This window comes from Alternaria alternata (assembly GCF_001642055.1).
Source record: "Alternaria alternata strain SRC1lrK2f unplaced genomic scaffold CC77scaffold_3, whole genome shotgun sequence".
Taxonomy (NCBI): Eukaryota; Fungi; Ascomycota; class Dothideomycetes; order Pleosporales; family Pleosporaceae; genus Alternaria; species Alternaria alternata.
The window spans coordinates 732,710-751,870 of record NW_017306192.1 but is presented as its reverse complement, the minus strand read 5'-3'; the positions used below and the strand labels follow the sequence as shown (position 1 = coordinate 751,870).

Below are 19,161 nucleotides of genomic sequence, written 5' to 3'. Positions count from 1 at the left end.
CCAACACGCGGTCACGAAAGGTAATTAGATACAATCCAATAGGTAACTAGCCACCTTGGCATGGTGCATAGGTACTTCGTTGCCAAGGATTGGGAACAGAAACGTCCCTAACCAAGACCTCGAACACCCCAGCTTCACCAACTGGTTGCCTATCTAGTTGTTGCCAGAATCACACACTCTCTGATCCGATCGCTCTGGTGTCTTATTGACGCCTTGCTCAACACTATGCGAAACATTCGCCATTCCCTGCAGTACACGCATCGATCAAGACCTGCCAACAAAGTCATACGACACATACGGATACTCAGCACAAAGAACAGTACAAGCGCGATCAACTGATTCTGCAAGAAAGTCCAGGAGAGAGACGTAAGGGGTAGAGCAAAAGGTAGTGAAAGTGTAGTAAGGTGCGACTGCCCACCTTGGCAAAGAGCGACACTCGAAAAAACAGTGTTCTTGCTCACCAATGTGCTTTCGAATGTTTCTTGAACACCAGAAAAATGCCCATTCAAACGCTAAGGTGAACAGCTACATAGACGGAACAAATCTTCTGGTAACTGGATTCATCGGTGATTACTATCTCATTCTCTCTTCCTTCTCAGGCATTGCCCATCAACTCTCCATTTTTCCCTCGAACTGCAATCACCAAAGCAGAATGTCTTCTACAAATCCACTTTCTGGTCTCGTACATCCCAGTAGCGGCTGCAGCCGCTCTTTTTGGCGATGGAAGCAAGGAACAAGTTGTCCACCTATCATTTCACGTACAGCACTCTTTCAACACGACCCGCCAGGGATATCGGGCTAAGATTCCGTCGATTAGGTATATTTTGACAGAAACCATGCGTACTGTGCCTAGGAACCTCACTAATACTAGCCAATAGTGTTGCATCATGCTTACCTTGCACCTGGACTATCCACATTTGGTCCAAGGTAGCGTGGCCGATGTTACAAGTAAAGAAGTTGTAGTCGGAAGTGCCTACGTTCTTAGATATGCTTCCGAGCTCTAGTACGATTCTGAGTAGGCCACGTTCCCGGGAAATGACGACGGCAAATATTAAGATGACCGAGTTAATCTTCCGAGGCTGAAGTACGTGCGGAGACGAGAAACGCCAATGCGCGCGACTACAACAGGTAAGCCTATGCTCTTCTCATTGGCGAGGTATATTGAGATCTCCGAAACGGTCCTACTTATGTCAGGTGTCTCTGGTGGCAAGGCTGGCCATGAGGTGGTTTATACTAGAGTTGACAGGATGATCTGTCGGAATCTAGGGACGGATCGCGCTTGACGAAGCACACGTTATATGAAGGTCCACTATGAGTAACCACCACCGTTTAAAGTCGAGTAACGGTGTTGTGAGCAGTTGAAGCACTGCAATTTTGGGACTACAAAAGGTTTGGTGCTCCACACGAAGAGATGTATTTCAGAACAGCAAGAAACATCTCGAGCAAACGTTCAACCGCCAATCGCACACCATGAAGGCCGTTTCATTCATCCTCGGCGCACTCGCCTCCGTTGCCTTCGCACAACAGCACACGCTCTGCAAGGATTACGAATATTTCTCCAGCAACGGTTACGAGCTCAACAACAACATCTGGGGTCGCAGCGCTGCGACCTCAGGTTCGCAGTGTACCTACGTCGACAGCGTGTCCAGCACAGGCGCGAAATGGCACACGTACTGGCAGTGGACGGGCGGAAAGGACAACGTCAAATCCTACGTCTACTCTGGACGTCAGATCACCAAGAAGCCTGTTAGCCAGTACAGCAACTTGGAGACGGAGGCGTGTAAGTGTTATTAAACGAACTGCAGGTGAAACATATACTGACCTCGTACACCCATGTTTAGACTGGGTTTATGACACCAACAACATCCGCTGCAACGTTGCATACGATTTGTTCACTGCTGCGAACATCAACCACGACACCAGCAGTGGTGACTACGAGCTCATGGTCTGGCTCGCCAGATACGACGTCTATCCCATTGGCACTTCGCAGGGTATGGTGACAGTTGGTGAGTGCTCCTATACAAACTGCAAGTGAGACATACACTGACCTTGTACACCCAAATATAGCTGGTCGCACTTGGGAGCTTTTCTACGGCCCTAACGGTTCCATGAAAGTCTACAGCTTCGTACCTTCTAGCCCTATCAACAACTTCAAGGCAAACCTCAAGGACTTCTTCACCTACCTCCAGAACAACAAAGACTTTCCCGCGTCGAGCCAAAATCTCATCAGTAAGCTGCTCCCCGCATCCCTTTCGAGATGACTATAGTTGCATATGCTAACGCTTTGACAGCTTACCAATTCGGTACTGAGGCTTTCACCGGTGGACCTGCAACGTGTAAGTGTCCCTGTACGAAATGCATGTGAAATATAGACTGACTTCGTATACCCATATCTAGTCACTGTGAACCAGTGGTCTGCTAACGCTTGGTAAATGTTGAATGTATTGACATAACCAACGGTAAGCTGTTCACGACAACGACGATAGCTTTGGGGCGAGAGACAGTCAGCAGTCTCGATGTGTGAGGCACTGGCACCTCTTTGAAAGTCCAGTTCTTTCTGTACATACTTAGGTGCATTGATTTTCAAAACGTATATATTCTCAACAAACATTCCAACATCGAAGACGAGATTGTGAAGAGCGAAAGCCCTAGATCATATAAGGATGAGCTGCTACTTGCACTTACAAGGCCATGGACAGGCCTATGGCGCCAACCATAACGCCCCAACCTAGACTGCCCACCGTTGTCTTGAACGCACCACCAGTAAACTGTTGCGGCGCACTGCCGTTTCCACTCGCACTTTGTCCCGCAACAGCAATTGTGCTCTCGCTCTTCATCGTCACCTTTCCATCCCCACCCCTTAACTGGCCTCCACCACTAACACTAGAGGGATCTATTGTACTGCCCTGAACACAACCCATCGTGCCGTTTCCACGGAACATGCGATCAGCAACGCCCTTCCACACCTCGGTAACATCGGTAATCATCTTACCGGTGAACCACATTCTGCAATCCGCAGCTTCGTACATGAACTCCAGGGGAGTGGCACTAGCATCGTTCTGTCTCAGATTGTCTTTGAGATTGACGCCGCCGGCGATACGTCCGCCTTGGTACGCAGATCGCTTGAAGAGTTGTGTGGCGAAAGCAGTCTTACCAAGATCCATGTTCATCCAGGCTTTTTGTTCATCGGGTGAGCCGAGGAAGTAGACGGCTTGCATGCGGATTTGAATATCGTCCCAGGAGAAGACCTGAGCGCCCTTGGTGCCGCCTACACCTTGCATCGGACCAGTTTGGGGGCGTCCGCCAATGGCGATTGTACGGACTGCGCCTTGGTTCTTGAGTAGTTCGGAGACAATGGCGCATGTTGAAGAACACATGCCGTCGTGTAGCATGACCATATCTTGTGCTTGGAAAGGTTGTGGTGTGCTGGTTTCATTGGCGTTGTCGTTGTAGCCGATTACAGAGAAGCCATTATATGTTGTACTAATACTGTCCGAGAAGTTGTACCGAAGGGTTGTGGTAAAAGAATCGTTGTTTGCTTGCTGTGGACCAAAGAGTTGGTTCCATCCAGTTGCAGCTTTATTATTGACATCGAGAATGTGCTGGTAGTTGAATCCGGCTGTGAAACCAAAGACATCGTCTTGTGTAGCACCGCGACCAAACGCTTCCACAAAAGCGGTTTGGTTAGATTGTGCGTACGTCTTGTTGGCGAGAAAGCTTTCGGTGATTTTACCAGCAGCGTTTAGAGCATCGTTTGCGCGGAAGCGTGTGCCGCCAAAGGGCTCTGCGGCTGCCTGTGGGTATACTTGCTTGAAAGTATCGTAGCCGAGAATCGCATTGCCTCCACCATTGCCTCGTAAATCAAAGACCATCTTCGTTTTACCCGCTTTTTGCGACATCCTTATGAAGTCTCGCATCGTGTTTTGGAAGCTCTGAACATTAGGAGATTCGTAGGACGGGATACTCAGAACGGCAACATCCTAAAGCGGTCAGACAGATAAGAGATGTGATGCGTCCAACTTACCTCGTATCCTGCGCCATTGAGATAGTAGCCTCCAACCGCGAGATTTGAGTTGATCAGCTCAGCCTTTGGATAACCAATATGTGAGGGACTCGGCGTAGCTGTGGGAGTCACAGTCCTTGTAGAGTTGCCAGTAGGTGAGGGAGCAGGAGCAGCAGAAACAGGCTTCGGCCCTGTACAGAACCTTTGAAAAAAGGCCTTACCGCTATCAACACCAGTGAAATTTCCAAAAACGACAGCGACGTTCATACTCGACCAGGTAGTTCCATTGGCAAACTCCATGGTTGTATTCGGACCCTGATATTGCCCAGTTCTGAAACTTCCAAGAAAGGTAGTACCGGATGCAAGAAGAGCCTGAGAAGGGAAAAGCGCATTCCATCGTGTGTCTGCATCGTGGAAATCAGAATCAGCAGACACGTTCGCCAGATAGCTCTGAGCGCTCATGCCGTTAATCATCTTGACGGGCGACGGCTTGAAGGAAGAATCGTTATTGGCTTTCACAACATCTCTGTACGTATATATCTCTGGAAGTGCCATGCCATCCGAAGAAATAGAGACCAATTCCGATCCGGTGGGTCTTTGGAATTGCATTGCCGAAGCAAGAATATCGGGTTGATAAGCAAAGTGGTTGTCGTAAGCTTTGGTAAAGAGGTTCAGCATCTTCAGCTGGAAGTCGTACTCGGTCTTGAAGTTACCGGCAGCGACTTGTTTTTGCATCGTGTCCAGCTCGCCTATGATGTCGACGGGCTCTTCGGTGTATTCTTTCGGTGGGTTTTTGAGGTAAGCGACATTCGATTGCCATTTGACCATGACCTTGAGATCGTCGATCAACTTGACATTTCCTTCCTTGTCAAGAGGCACAGACTGCAGACATTTTACTCCCAACTCTGCAGGAACGACAGGTCGGGCTCCAGAGGGTAGAGCTGCTATGGCCATACTGACAACCGCACAAGGTTCTTGTCCAGGAGAAGCCGATGAGGGGGTCGACGAGTTCAGAGCACCTTCTGAGCCCGAGGCGGTAGTACTGTTCTCAACTGCTGCTGCCATCATCAGGTCTACATCTGCTTGCGTCATGACCTCGTTCATATCAAGGTCAGGATAGTCCGGAACACCGTACATCCATGGGTGCGGATTTGCTGTTGAGAGGCCGCAAAAAGCGCCGAATAGTACGACGGACGAACGCATTTTGATTCTCAAGGGGTGGTCGTGAGGCGCAGGTATGCAAGCTCCGGGCTTTACAGCAGGATTCACAGTTTTGCCGTGAATAGAATTAATTATTAAAAAAGAGCGATCCAGCGCCAATAGTGTACTCAAACTAGAAACAAGAATTGAAAGCGTGAAGAAGAATCCTTCCGCAGCGAACTGACAAGAGAAGGAAAGAAGGTAGAGTATTGCAGCTGTGTCTACCTACCCACATATGAAGCACATCGTGCATCCGCTGTGGCGGGGCGATGCTAAGGAAGGTTAATCCAGGGTGCAGCAGCGTTGCTGCATTATCGAAACATCAAGACCCAACCAAGCAAAGTAGGCGAAGAAGTCGAAACAATGTCTGTGTCCATAGTCTGTCGAAAGCACAAGTTATTGCGTTCCGGATCAAACTCTTAAAGCCATAACGCGGATATGCTGTCGGCTGAACCATTAGAAGTCCTATCATCGGGATTTGGTATGAAGAAGCCATGCTTTGTTACGCATGGCATGTGAGATGTGGTGGAGATGCAGAGTGGACAATTGTGCGGTACGCGAAACTGACACGAAACATTAACGTGCTGGTGTGCTAAGCCTTAGTTGGCCTAGCCACAAGATGCAACGTCTCGAACGGCATCATGCGAACCTGCGAACTGCAGTGCGAACACCCTGAAATAGTCACATGCATCTGCAGAGTGACTCCGTGTGGCGGTTCAGTTGGCGATATAGCGAGTGCTGAATAAGGCTGGCTTCCGAGTAATATGTCTCATGCGTGTCTATGCTGCAGGGGGTGATTAAGCCCCTACTACATATGGCAAAGGGCTCTAATCTTGTTCTAAATCTTCTTGATACTGAACTTCTCGGTCCCATACCTCAACCTTGGTAAATGGGCTTCTTAGCCAGTTGTTCAGCTCATGAAGGAAAAGCTTGCTGTTCTCTCTGCCAAGATATTCCGCCAAAAGATTCTCCGCGTGTCCGCTACTTGCCCTCAGATCTACCATTTTCAGGATAGAGACAATGTACGACAGCAAGAATTCAGCGTTGCTACTTGTTGTAACTGCATCGGAGGATGAAGCCTCAGACTCGGTGTGCAGGTAGGTAAAAACGCGGAGTTCGCGCCGAATCCAGGCACGTGCTTTCGACTGCAGTTCAGGCGAGTTTGCGATCAAACGGGGAGAAATGTCACTGTATCCTGAAAAGCGATTACTGCCGACATGCATCGAATACAGTTTCCTTCGGTACACGTCCCTGCGTCTGCGCAACGCAACATCTTCAATCGGCGGCGAATATGGGCGACGTGGGCCGCGTGGTCTGCTCGGCAGTCCGTAAGGTGCAAAAAGAGAGCCAGGTCGATCGGTGCGGCTATGAGAGGCATTTGCAGGTGGGTGGGTACGTTGAACAGTGTAGCTTTTGTAGTCGGTGGGAGAGCGCCAGTCGTACTGTACAGCTGCAACTTGTGCTTTGCCTGCGTTTATCGTCAGTAAGAATGTATTGTATGAGAAGGGGGTGCCTTACATAGCGGGCAGGTCGACCGTTGCTGCAACCAGGACACTAGACACACAAAGTCAAATGTGTAATGGTTGCATGGAGAGGCGATGGCCCTCTCTGTTACTGGAGAGAGACATATCACACAAGTGTCCTCCGAGTCGCCTTGAGTCGAGCCAGCCGTGCTTGCTGGCATGCGCTTCCTTGTCGTGCTGTCGGGCTGAGGAGACGAGGATATGGCCCTGATGATGAGCTCATCCCGTCGGGAGTGAGCTCGGGCCAACCAAAAGTGATCGCGACTTCCCTCCTCCAACGCAGCCTGTTCGCTCGACATTCACCTTCCCGCTCGCAGCACGTGTCCAAGGGCGTGCAATTCGTCGCGCATCTCTTGTTTCACCCTGCAGCACATTCCTCGCGTTGAATGCTCATCTCCGCTATCAGACACGTCACTTTGCCCTCTATCCGACGCTCATTACCAGCTATGCTAGCAACTTCAACCCGGCCTGCTGTCGCCGGGCCAAATGGAAAGGCAACATACCACACTGTAACCGCGCTAAAGAGGTGGTCGTGTGACGAAAAAGAGCTACCTTCTGTACCTGACGTCAAGGCAATCCACATCTACGACTTCGACAATACGCGTATGTACATGGCGACTCTCCATCGCAACTAGAGCTGATATCTTGCAGTCTTCGCAAGTCCTCTGCCGAACAAGCAGCTATGGAACAGCGCGACCATAGGCCAGCTGGGATCACCCGACATGTTCCTCAACGGAGGCTGGTGGCACGACTCGAGCATTCTCGCGGCAACGGGCGAAGGCATCGACAAGGAAGAAGCGCGCGCATGGCAAGGCTGGTGGAATGAACAGATTGTCGAACTCGTCGAATCCTCCATGGCCCAGAAGGACGCGCTGAGCGTGCTTCTCACTGGAAGAGGAGAATCCGACTTCGCTGACCTCGTCAAGCGCATGGTTCGCAGCAAGCGATTAGACTTCGACATGGTCTGCCTGAAGCCCGCGATAGGCCCTGCAGGTCAGAAGTTCAGAAACACCATGGAATTCAAGCAAGAGTTGCTCAAGGACATTGTTTACACATACAAGGATGCAGAGAAGCTGAATATATACGAGGATCGCGTCAAGCATACCAAGGGCTTCCGCGACTTCTTCTTCCAGTTCAACGAAGACTTGCTGAGAGCGCAGAACCAGGCATCGCGCCGGCCCATCACGACCGAAGTCATTCAGGTCCCGGAGAATGCCACACAACTCGACCCCGTCGCCGAAATCGCCGAAATCCAGAAGCTAATCAACGCACACAACATACAGGTCAAGTCAGGCAACGCTCCGCCCGGCACTCCGCCCTATCAGATCAAGAAGACTGTCTTCTACACCGGCTACATGATTCCTTCTGACGTAACCGAGAAGTTGACATCTCTCGTCTCCTTGCCCCAGGGCGCACCGAGAGACGACATCCGATATCTCGCCAACAGCATACTCATCACACCGAAACCGTGTCCGAAGAGCATACTTGACAAGGTCGGCGGTATTGGAGCAAGGGTCAGGTGGAAGGTGACTGCCATCTCCTGCTTCGAGAACAAACTCTGGGCTGCGAGAGTTGAAGCTGTGCCTAAAGGGACCAAGTTCTATTCAGAGAACCCCGTGCCCACGGTAGTCTTGGCTATTCGTAAAAATGGTCGGCCAGCAGATGCTGCACGAATCGTCAACTGGCATCCCGTACCCCAGGATCAGGCATTCGAGTTTGACAGCGTTGTAGGCGAAAAGCAAATGTTGCGCATTGAGGAAGAGACACCGAATGAAAGCGAGTATGAGAGCTACTTCCCCAACAAAGCTCATCGCAGAGAAGACCAAAACGGCCGCCACGACAACCGGCAAAATCACGGCCGAGGAGGCAGGGACAGAGACGACCGACCAGGTGGTTACCGTGGTGGCAACCGAGATCGCGGCCGTGGTAATAACAGGAACCCTTCGTACGGTCAAAGAGGAGGTGCCCGCGGCGGTAACCGGGGTGACCGTGGCGGCGGTGGTGGTGGTCGGGGACGCGGTCGTGGTGGTGGTGGTGGACAGTACAGGAGTCTGGATGATGTCGACCACGGCTATGGAAACCGAAGCCATGATAACAATCCGGATGCCTTTTACTAAGCCCAGGCTGTGTAATTGTCCAACTGGAGGAGTTCGGTCATGATAGTATGTACTGTTTAATAAGATACCCGGAATCGTTCAGCGCACACCAAGATTGCGTTGCTCTAACAGTCTACATTTACACCATTGATGGACAGGAAGCTTTCAACACAACCTCGTTTCTACGCTCTTCGGACCGTGTCAGTGCACGACCTTCCGAGAAGGCCGAGGACGAGGCTGGCAATCGGCGATGACATTTTATCAACACCTTTCTGTAGAACCATTGGGCCACCCAACTCATCACCGATGCGACACGCTACACCTTCTTCAACCGTACCCAGAGTCGTATCAAGCCTAGTCTGTTGTTTTTTATCTCTCGTGAGGATAATATGGGGATACGGGTGGGACACAGTGCCCGAAGGAGGTGAATCGGCGATCGCATGCTGAGCTCCTAGGGTAAAACTTGATTGGGGTTCACCACGACATTGCTTGGACGCATGGGCTTAGTAAAGCGGGGTGACTGCAGACTTTGGCGGTGTATAAGTATGTGAGAGTATGAGAGTTCAGGGTCGTTGACGGACCCTGATCGTCGCTGGCCCATCGCTAGTATGACGTCTATCGTGGACTTCCTGTTTGGGTAATATTGGTAGCTTTTCAGAGTCATTACAACTACGGACCTCGAGGCCGTAAGTGATTGTCGCTCCTTCTCTTGGCGTGTTGCACCATACGGCCGTTTGTTTGCTCACTGTCCGTCGCTGACAATCCGACATCCACAGCTGTACCAGTCGAATCGGGTGCTTGCTTCACCCGTCATCTCCTGCCCAGAGTGTCAAAGTCATCGGATTGAAGAACACGTCGATCTACGTCGCCGCTCCCGAGCCCTACTCGACCTACGTTGAAGCTCATCAAGACTTCCCGCCAGCTTGCAGAGTGCCGGAGACACTCCTTCATGCTACAAGATGCCAGTTCGGAGTCGCGATATCACAACCCAGGCCCATCGTCCTCCACAGAGTAGAGCGAATTGACGCCTTCCACGTCCTCCATTAGCACGGGAACAAGATGTGTACAAAAGTTATCCTCAAGCACAGCACATGTCAACACGAGTTCTGGGTTAGGCGCAACTGCACACGCCATCCGGAGTGCGTTTTCCTTACTCAAGTCTACCGAGAGAGAGGTGGCGAATGCTGGGAATGCGATCCAGAGCAGGGACCGCCTGAAGCACTTTTTCCGCGCGAAGTGAGCTGGCGAAGGGTTAAAAGCAAGGTCAGGGAAGGAGGTCCTGTCAGTGTTTGAAGCGTGGAAGTGGTGTTATGTCCAGTGTGTAACTATCAACGTCTCATTCAACATATGCGTCGAATATTTGGACCGACTATGCAGATACCTCATCACTCAATCATATGTTCGTCAGATCGTATATCTATATTCTTCCAAGTAAAAAGGGACTCTGCATCTTCTCGCACTTTCTCCACACTCTCCTGTCACCTCCTTACCACCGATATCATCTGATCTAAGTTATCCAACACATTCACACTCATATTCACCGATCACCACCGAGTTCTCTTAACCCGAGCAATTTGAGAACCAACTACCAGCAAGATGTGCACACGCTTCGTCGTCAACTACGCATGCGGTCAGAATAGTTCACCCATATACAAGCTTCGAACGTCACATATGTAGAGAAACCGGCGGTATCATAGTATAGTACTCCATCGATATGAATGGGAGATGCGATGCTCATCTTTGTGATGCGCAACAGCCAAGTACTGAGTGCAAGGAGCAAAGTAGAACTACAAGAGAGAGGAAGAGAGGTTGAGTGCACAGAGGTGAGCAGGTCGAAGCCGTTCAACGTCGAGACAAGAAGCGTACAGACGGCAGTAACCTTTGTCGGACATCCCGTTCCTTGTATACTGTCGAGGGTATACTTTCTCGAAGATAGGTAGCGACGTAATGGAAGGCACAATACAATAGCACAAACAGGCACGAGTGATTGGACAAGACGAGTTTTTTTCCCATTCCACCCATATACCCATTCTATTCATTTCGTTGCCTTTGGTTTCATTCTATGTTAATCATACAAGCCAAGACAGAACGCCATACCAATGCTGCGCCGTGAAATGCCAGACCGCTAAAAAAGGCAACAAAGACGCGAATAGCTGAAAGCATTACGCAGATGCAAGAGCGAGAAAGCAAAAGCAAAAGCAAACATGCGTCGTAATGCAACGGTACAACATGCAAAAAAGAGAAGAGAGAACTAATCACTATCATCCCTTGCCCGTCCAGCCTGGCTTCCTTCAAAGTTCCTCATCCTGGTTGCATGGTTGTGGTTGATCATGCTGCGAATGGGGTTCTTGCGTGCCGCACTAACCATGCTGGGTGTAGGAGGGTGTCTTGAGGCGTGGACACCACCGGTTCCATATTGCACTTCGTCAAAAAGGTTGTCGTACTGGCCTTGGGTCAGACTATCCTTTCTTGATGTCTTGGAAGGCTTTACAGGTCGGACAGTTGATACCTCACTAGGTTCAGAGATGATAGATGGTTTGGACTTGGAGGACCGCGAGGACCGGTGAGGGCGTGATGAGTCCTCATCGTCGGCGGAGTCGGCGGATGTCTTCCGCGAGCGGTGAGAGCGGTGAGAGCGTTTTGATGACTTGCTGATGGACGACTCGTTGTCATCGTCATGCTTTTTACTGCGGGACGACTCTTTGTCGTCGTCGTGCTTCTTACTACGAGACGAATCTTTGTCATCGCTATGCTTCTTGCTGCGATGGCTCACGGATGTCTCAGCGTCGTCGTCCTTCTTAGACTTATGGCTGCGGTGGGAACGGTGCCTGCGTCGTGGACCATCGCCGATCTGAGAGATACTGTCGCTGGGAACGACAGTGTCAAGATCGTCCTCGCTTACTTCTTCAATGTCAAGGTCGTCGATGAAGTCGTCATCGTCATCCTCGTGCTTGGACTTGTCACGGCCTAGGATGCTGCTGACAATGGAAGCAGCCTTGGATGCAACCTTGGTGGGGGCCTTTGATGGAGCCTTCGATGCAGGGGCTGGTGGAGAAGGCGATGAGCTACGCTCCTTGCGACTGCTACTACTGTGCTCTTTGTGCGAGCTATGTTTCGAAGATGAAGTGTGAGAGGACCTGGCCTTTGATCTGCCCGAGCTACTCTTGTCATCATCGTCAGCACGATCTGCCACGAACGATGAGATGAAAGAGCTAGGAGCTGCGCTATGTGCTTTCGAGACTACACTTTGAGGCTTGGACGATGGTCGTGGAGGCTTGGACGTTGTTGCGACACTTTCCGGCCTAGCAGTGGAGACAGTGCTTCTTGCCCTTTCAATCATCAGCAACTCAGGGCTGGTATTGGAGCGGTGAGCTGCCGTGAGCCTCGAAGGAGCCCTTGACGGGGCAGTAGAGTATGCAGGGGCATATTCGATCGCGAGTGGCTCTGCGATCTGCGTGCGAGGAGCCTCAAACTGAGACGGTGAGTAGTAGCTAGCGGGCGCAGCCTCGATTTGTCGTGGCACAGAAGTCCTAGGGATCTGGGAAGCGCGCGAATAGGATGATTGCGCGTCGTCTTCAATGCGGCGTGCTACTGGTACTACTGGCTGAGCAGGAGTTGGCGGTGCAGCGGTCTCGACAGGTGGTTGCGCGGGTTGTGGGTCCTGCTGGGGTGTCGGGGGTTGGGATGAGGCCTGAGCGAAGAAGCCAGCCGCAGTGTTGACCGCGTTTTTGGCGTCCATGAAGGCGCTGAAATCCGCCTCTTTCTTCGCACTATCTTTTTCGCTCCGCATGAATGCATATGTGACGGCTGCACCTGCAGCAGCTCCAAGTAATGTTCCGAGGATGTGCGTGGCCGCCCCACTGCTGGAGTCGGATTTCGTCGTCGTTTCGGGAACAGGAGCGACAGTGGGTGCAGAGGCGCTTCTGGCTACAGTCGGTGGCTTCGGAACAGCTGATTCGGCCGGTGGTGCCATTGGTGTTGCGCCAGCTCTCGAAGCACACGTGTGGGCACTGAAAATACTCGGGCTTTCCCGGAAGCTCTGCGAAACTGTCCTCGACCACGTGATGACCCGGCTGTGTTCGATAATGGTACCATCGTTTCTCATGTCTGGTCCATTTCGGTAGACGACCTCGATGCTGTTTCCGTCAAAGTCCAGAACTGCGGCATTGAAGTGACCGTCTTCCGCGCAACGAGAACCCGGTGACCCATTGGGACGTCCGCCGGCAGTTAGTGCAGCGGTATAGAAGTTCCGGACCGCAGTCGTGCTAGGTGCGGTGAATGCGATGTGTGCTGCGCCGGCCCTTACACTACTGAGCTGTCAGTTGCGGTGTGCCTGGTGATCATTTGTGGTACTGACCCAGACGTTTCTTGGCAGAGATAGAAATCGGCATCATGAATTCCGAGACCAATTTGGTTGCCAAATTGGCCAATGTAGCGGTAGCCCAGTGGTTGAAGCGCAGAGAGAAAGAATGACGTTGACGTTGGAAGATGCGATACCGTGAGACCAATGTGGGAGACGGGCATTGCTGAACAGCGGTGAACAAAAACAAGAACGACAGGACGCGGACAAAGCAATCGCCGAGAGGAGAGTCAAGAAGGAAACAAGATATGAATATGCACACGATCAGGTTTGAACGTGTTAGAGCGGTTGGAGATGTATGGTGTGAGTAGGGAGGGCAAGTATCGGTACGGCCTCGAGGTTTATATCATAAACCCCGTCCAGGTGCAGCGTCTCGATGCATCGTGAACCGAGTGGCAGGGCGTTCCATACCGTTGCGGGACACACCCTACTAGCACGCCCCACTGCTGCAGTTAGCTATCAAGGAGGTCGCTGTCAAGATGTTGTGATGCTGCCACATGTCCTGCGTCTGCAGCTAACAAATTTGTTAAAGTAAGCGAGGTGTCGGTGTATGACATTGGTCCTCGACGTCGGCCCGGAGCCGCGAGAGGTTTAAGTCGCCGCACGCCTCACATTGCGTACTGCGCTATAGTACATATGGACTCGTAGCATTCTGGTCGCTTGTCGCGTGCAACAGAGTATTTGCGGTCTGGACGCGCCACTTGTCGTCGTAACGCGCCATTGGACATGGCGTGACGTCGACACTGGGGCACCGTTCGCACAAGAACCAAGATGTTGCTGCAGTGAGGCTACGATCGCAGGCATCGTGGTAGATTCTTGGAGTCGCACCAAAAAGTCGGTAGGACTTGCCATGCTGTTGCTTTTTTCGATGTTTACGCGAGATCATCATGGGAGATCGGCGATGCGGCTCCATGTATAGATGCTACCCGTTGCCCTCCCGCCACATGCGCAGAATGCGATGAGTCCCGTCAGGGAAGCGTCTAACCTCATGAAGTATAAAATGAGCGAATAACCGGGTATATGCTTGAAAGAGGGGTTCAAGGGATCGTACTGCGAAGATGACGTGAAGTATACTTTTTTCATTCGCCAGATATGTCATTCCTGACACTGATGATCCTCCTGCTCAGAGTTCCTAGAGTGGATGAAGAGCCGCGATATCCTACAAGCTAGCTACTGACAGACACGTTTCGAAATCGAACGACAGGCCCTGATTAGACCCAGTGGTATGACACCGTACACAAGGCGCATACAGACTAGCGTACTGTGCTGACAGAATAAGATGAAAGAAAAACAGGAGGTGCGGGGTAGGTTGAGCTGCCCCGCGATCTTCAAAAGAAGATTGATTGTTGTGCGTTGAGCCAGAGTAGTTGTTTTGTTGTAAAAAAACCTCAAGCAGACGCCCAAAATCAGATGCAGTAGCGCACAGGCTGTCGATGTTGCGATCTAAGCCATGAACGTGTCCTGCAGCCTATAGGTCCTGGTTATTTTTCATCAATGTGCGGTCCGTGATCCGACTCGTCCGCCGTGAGTCAGTTGTTGCTTGTGGGCTAGCTGGCGTGTCCGGTATGGATAGGTCCAACCCTTGGTCGTGCTGCCGAACTAGAAGATGTTCCAAACGTCTTCCGCAGCATGGCAGAACTTACTGCATGCAACGCTGGCACTGAGGTTAAACTGGCTAATGGCGATGCTGTCGTCCTTGATGTGATCGGCAAAGTCGTCGTTGCCCTTGGCCATGGCACCTACGAAGACTGCAATGCTCTCGCCCTTGTTGAGGCCGCCAATGTAATCGCTGACACGTACGACCTCGGAGTCGAAGCTGAGCGTGACCTTGCGGCAGTTGGGGGGAAGGTGATCGGTAATGGGGTTCTTGATGACTTCGATGAGTTTTTCCTGGGATGACGTCGACCGGATCTGATGTCTGTGCAGGAGTTGGACCATGAGTCCAGCGAATCGCTTGAAGGTACGAGGAATGCGCACTGTAGGGCTGACCCTTATGAGCACATTCTTGGAGGTGTGGATGTAGATTTGGAGCTTGCCCGCCTTGTTGATTGGCGAGTCAAGCAATGTGAGCAGACACTGTAGCGCCACGTTAGCTGACGAACGCCCTTAGCCCCCTCTTGTACGCACTTGATGTGTGATGTCAGGCCGGGCCTCGCTGATATCGCGCCCCATCTTGCGCATTACGCCAATGTGATCGTCGCTGTTGAGCAGATTGTACTTGTCTTCGCGCGCGCCGGGGCCCCGACCGGTGCCATGTGACGCCTTGTAGGTCTCGAGGGTCGCATTGCACAGAACGACGATCAGGCGCTGCGTGTCTTTGTCGTTGGTCGGGATGGGGGCATGCTGCTCGGCGACTAGCTTGGGCAGCTCTGGGGGAGGCATTGATTGTGTTCCTGCGCGCGGTACCGTAGTGTCAGCGTTGTCGGCGATTGATAGTGAGCAAAGGCAATGGCGTCACCAAGAAATCCGCGGTCGACATACTTGCGCGCTTCTTTCCCCGCTCGGCTGAGTCTCGGGAGGTAGGTCTTTCTGTTGGCGAGTTGGACTCTTCGGATTTAGGGAGGGGAGCCATATTGACGTATGGTGATAGACAAGTTACTCGAGTAACCTTGTACGACTCTGTGTGACGTTTGGCGCGAAAAGATTGGTTCAAGGCAGGAAAAGCGAAGAAGTGATGAGTCGTTTATTCGGGTACCTGAGGATTAGCAATGGCTGCATGCACTTACACACCAGTATTGATGAAGTGTCTCTTGGTCGACGAGAAAAAAAAACGGTGGATATGCGGTAAGCTCGAGCAATGGCTGGGAACTACGCGCCCTATTTGTGCGAACTGTCGGTGAAAACAGCGTTTTTCCTTCGTCCAATCACAAACGGGCGAGCGGCATGATTACGTGAGAAACCCAACAATCCACCGACTTAGTCCTCATCACCAACTCGCCTATGCACCTTACCACGCAGAGTACAACAACGGGATGCACCAGCGTTGTGTTGGAAGCAGACAGCAAGCTGCTGCCTTAGTCATTGGCTATATGCGACGTGGTCGTCCATTGTAGTGACGGTTGTTTGACTCGACGCCAGGTCGTTCGTTGGTCCGGGGAAATCCAGCGTCAAGCGAGGTCCGCAAGCGCAAGAGTATCCGAGGATGCGCAGTCAACTCGGCGTCAGTCACTGCTTACACCGACAACACCCGTGGCTTCGAGAGGAAGTGCTCCTTGCAAGTAATGTAAGCTCCCAGTCGGGCGTCGGAACGTTCTGCAACGAAAGCGTCTCACCATAGTCTCTTGGCCCGCCTTGCATTTGAAACAGTCACCATATCAGGCGGTCGCCTCACATCGAACATGCCTCTATACGCCATGCGTATGGCCTTTTCTGTAAACATCATGCGATCTGCCAAGGATACTAAGCGGTCAGGTCATGCGCGAAACGAGTCTGGTTTGGCCGTCGCGCTGCCGCCTGAGCGGCTCTGTGGTGGGTACATGAACGCTAACCGTCGCATTTTGCCCGTCCCTGTCGCTGTCATCCAACATCACGTCCTCTTTCCTTATTCCGATTCTTTCAAGTCGCAGGCGATATCTTTACACATTCTTTTGGTGGCAGCCGGCTGTCTTGATTCTGATCGTCATCGCAAGCTCGTAAACGCTCCGACAAAACAAATATTATTCCAGTCACCTCGGCCAATTCGACCGTTCGCAACCAAACAACTTCAATATGGCTTTCGAATGGCTTGCACCGATCCTTACGCCCGCCGCCCTGCGCTCCGTACAAGCTGACGGTCGACCTGTCATCACGCTCTTTCTTGTAATCTTCGGTCTCTCAGTCTTCGGTGTCCTGATATGGTACGTCCACTTCGTCACATCCAAGATGTATCCGAAGAAGAAGGATCCAAATGCCAAGAAGGGCCCGTTGCTCGGCTTCATTAAGCGATAAATGGTGGAAGAGGGCGGAGGAGGGCACGCTGGGCCAGGCTTGAAGCGAGCAGGATCCTGCCGATGGAGGACGACACGACCATCAAGAGAACAATTGCGACGTTCATGTTCTGTCGCCAAGCGCAGTCTCGATCGAATCTACGACGAAACTACTCTGATCGGCAATGGTCTCCCTTCGATTCACCACGGCGCGTTGTCTATCTTGCGGGAGGGTTGAAGGATGGATCAGACCTGTTACTACTTGTCGCAAATGGTGTTGACAGGCCACCGAGGAGCACGCGGGTTTCATATCTATGAGCGAATGACTTGCTATACTTTCAAAATTCAATACATAATTCTTACCCATCACAAACCAAATTCTTATATACACGAAAAACTGGAATGTATCTGCATTATAACACTGGCATTTGGTTCGATAACTTGTTCCACGCCATTCGTTATACAACCTCTTCCGAAGCTTGTCGGCACTCATGAGGTCCATCGGGGATTACAAGCCAATGACGTATGACCTACCCGCTTTGGATAAAAATGCAGCAAGTACACGTATATACGAACATACGGCTTATATCCGATTACTTTTAATCATGTCACTAGATATGTGGGTGCCTTTGAGTGCTATAAAACCTGATGGAAGGCGAATAATATGATGCCACCACACAAGATACCAACACACGCTTAAGACAGTTATCATCATGTCTACTCAGTCTATACCATCAGCATTGCCTCTACAAGGCAAGGTTGCTATAGTCACAGGCGCTTCGCGAGGAATTGGGGCTGGCTTGGCGTTAGAGCTGGCGCGAAGGGGAGCAAAAGTCAGTCCACCGACTTTGACCAAGTCAATCAAGCCGCTTACACATGTGACAGGTCACCCTCGTATACACATCTCCGAACAGCGGAAATCTAGCAGAAGAGATTGCCTCGAAGATCAAATTACTTGGCAATGGTAGCGATTCGAAAATCGTTCAAGCTGACCTCAAACAACTCGACGCACCTGAGAAGATCGTGTCGGCGACTAGGGAAGCGTTTGGTGATAAGATCGATATCCTCGTCAACAACGCTGGCGTTTTGTTTGACAGGTCCATCACGGAAACAACAGCAGAAGACTATTCCAGCATATTCGATGTCAACATCCGCGCACCTCTCCTTCTCACAGCCGCGGTAGTGCCCCATCTACGTGCACCAGGCCGCATCATAAACATGTCTTCTATAGGCGCACGACTAGGTATCGCCAATCTGACTCTCTACACTGCATCCAAAGCAGCGATTGAAGGCGTGACCCGGAGCCTGGCACAAGAGCTAGGCATTGCAGGGCATACAGTCAACGCTGTGGCGCCGGGTCCCACAGAGTCGGAGATGTTGGACAGTGTACCAAAAGAGGTCGTGGATGTCCAGTTGAAGCAAACTGCTGTCGAGAGAAGAGTTGGCACTGCGGACGATATCGCAAGAATTGTGGCCTGGCTCTGTAGCGACGACGCGAAATGGGTTTCGGGTCAGACCATCTCCGCGAGCGGTGGTTTCCTGAAATTGTAAACGCGTCTGTCAATGTTTGGCAATAAAGCTTCTTGTTTGATATGCAAGCTTGAAGTGGATCTCATGGTGTTTGGGTTCTAAGACCGGAGATGTTTGGACGGGAACAGATCGGATTTAGTTGGTACACGGGCAAGCGACCGTTCAAACAAACATGCAGAATACAACCGAGCGAGTACACATTTGTGCGGAAGTCGATGACGCCACAACCGTTGGATGGTCGATATTTGAACATGCATGCTTAGGGGTCGTCTTCTTCAAATTGTGAAAAGAAACTGATATCAAGACTTCTTAGGTGGGCTTGAATAGTCGCAAGCTTCAGCCAAGACGTACGAGCAGCAGTGCATCCATCTCTTACAGCTGTCACTCTCAGCCATGCCGCAAGATTATCGTGCGCCATCGAAGCTTGTGTCCAGATCCACATGGGAACGCGGTCGAAAGCCGTCGGAGGCTCGGAGCACAACGTGGAAGTCGTAAGGTGAGCCAGCATCGGCAGTTGAGCCTCAACGCACCGACCAGGGGCTGG

General features: G+C 51.4%; 8 protein-coding genes across 8 annotated transcripts; 4 read left to right on the top strand and 4 right to left on the bottom strand.

The window, feature by feature from the left end:
* The first annotated feature begins 1,048 nt into the window (after nt 1-1,048).
* On the top strand, nt 1,049-2,686 carry CC77DRAFT_528406 (mixed-linked glucanase). The gene is made up of 5 exons (XM_018532021.1): nt 1,049-1,780; nt 1,842-2,006; nt 2,068-2,229; nt 2,292-2,336; nt 2,398-2,686. The coding sequence occupies exons 1-5, from the start codon at nt 1,471-1,473 to the stop codon at nt 2,430-2,432; spliced, it is 717 nt and encodes a 238-aa protein (XP_018389901.1). The 5' UTR covers nt 1,049-1,470; the 3' UTR covers nt 2,433-2,686.
* On the bottom strand, nt 2,398-5,295 carry CC77DRAFT_528402 (peptidase S41 family protein). Its single transcript, XM_018532020.1, has 2 exons — nt 4,025-5,295; nt 2,398-3,980 (listed from the first exon to the last, which is right to left on the bottom strand). Exons 1-2 carry the CDS (start codon nt 5,204-5,206, stop codon nt 2,682-2,684), a joined length of 2,481 nt encoding a protein of 826 aa, XP_018389900.1. The 5' UTR covers nt 5,207-5,295; the 3' UTR covers nt 2,398-2,681.
* A 735-nt stretch (nt 5,296-6,030) lies between these two features.
* Nucleotides 6,031-6,887, bottom strand: CC77DRAFT_928005 (hypothetical protein; the record flags this gene model as incomplete). The annotated part of the gene is made up of 2 exons (XM_018534026.1): nt 6,031-6,671; nt 6,722-6,887. 2 exons carry the CDS (start codon nt 6,885-6,887, stop codon nt 6,031-6,033), a joined length of 807 nt encoding a protein of 268 aa, XP_018389899.1.
* Nucleotides 6,888-7,172: 285 nt separating this feature from the next.
* On the top strand, nt 7,173-8,843 carry CC77DRAFT_927748 (hypothetical protein; the record flags this gene model as incomplete). The annotated part of the gene is made up of 2 exons (XM_018534008.1): nt 7,173-7,329; nt 7,378-8,843. 2 exons carry the CDS (start codon nt 7,173-7,175, stop codon nt 8,841-8,843), a joined length of 1,623 nt encoding a protein of 540 aa, XP_018389898.1.
* Nucleotides 8,844-11,127: 2,284 nt separating this feature from the next.
* CC77DRAFT_1091420 (hypothetical protein) lies at nt 11,128-13,800 on the bottom strand (the record flags this gene model as incomplete). Its single annotated transcript, XM_018529564.1, has 3 exons — nt 13,180-13,800; nt 11,332-13,129; nt 11,128-11,265 (listed from the first exon to the last, which is right to left on the bottom strand). Coding segments are annotated over exons 1-3 (2,103 nt in total), but the record flags the coding sequence as incomplete, so codon positions are not given.
* Nucleotides 13,801-14,781: 981 nt separating this feature from the next.
* On the bottom strand, nt 14,782-15,742 carry CC77DRAFT_981591 (nucleolar essential protein 1; the record flags this gene model as incomplete). Its single annotated transcript, XM_018536088.1, has 2 exons — nt 15,310-15,742; nt 14,782-15,258 (listed from the first exon to the last, which is right to left on the bottom strand). The coding sequence occupies exons 1-2, from the start codon at nt 15,562-15,564 to the stop codon at nt 14,782-14,784; spliced, it is 732 nt and encodes a 243-aa protein (XP_018389896.1). The 5' UTR covers nt 15,565-15,742.
* Nucleotides 15,743-16,520: 778 nt separating this feature from the next.
* CC77DRAFT_1057692 (hypothetical protein) lies at nt 16,521-17,109 on the top strand (the record flags this gene model as incomplete). Its single annotated transcript, XM_018528044.1, has 2 exons — nt 16,521-16,654; nt 16,848-17,109. 2 exons carry the CDS (start codon nt 16,521-16,523, stop codon nt 17,107-17,109), a joined length of 396 nt encoding a protein of 131 aa, XP_018389895.1.
* Nucleotides 17,110-17,800: 691 nt separating this feature from the next.
* Nucleotides 17,801-18,638, top strand: CC77DRAFT_927501 (NAD(P)-binding protein; the record flags this gene model as incomplete). Its single annotated transcript, XM_018533994.1, has 2 exons — nt 17,801-17,920; nt 17,973-18,638. The coding sequence occupies 2 exons, from the start codon at nt 17,801-17,803 to the stop codon at nt 18,636-18,638; spliced, it is 786 nt and encodes a 261-aa protein (XP_018389894.1).
* Between the last annotated feature and the right edge of the window lie 523 nt (nt 18,639-19,161).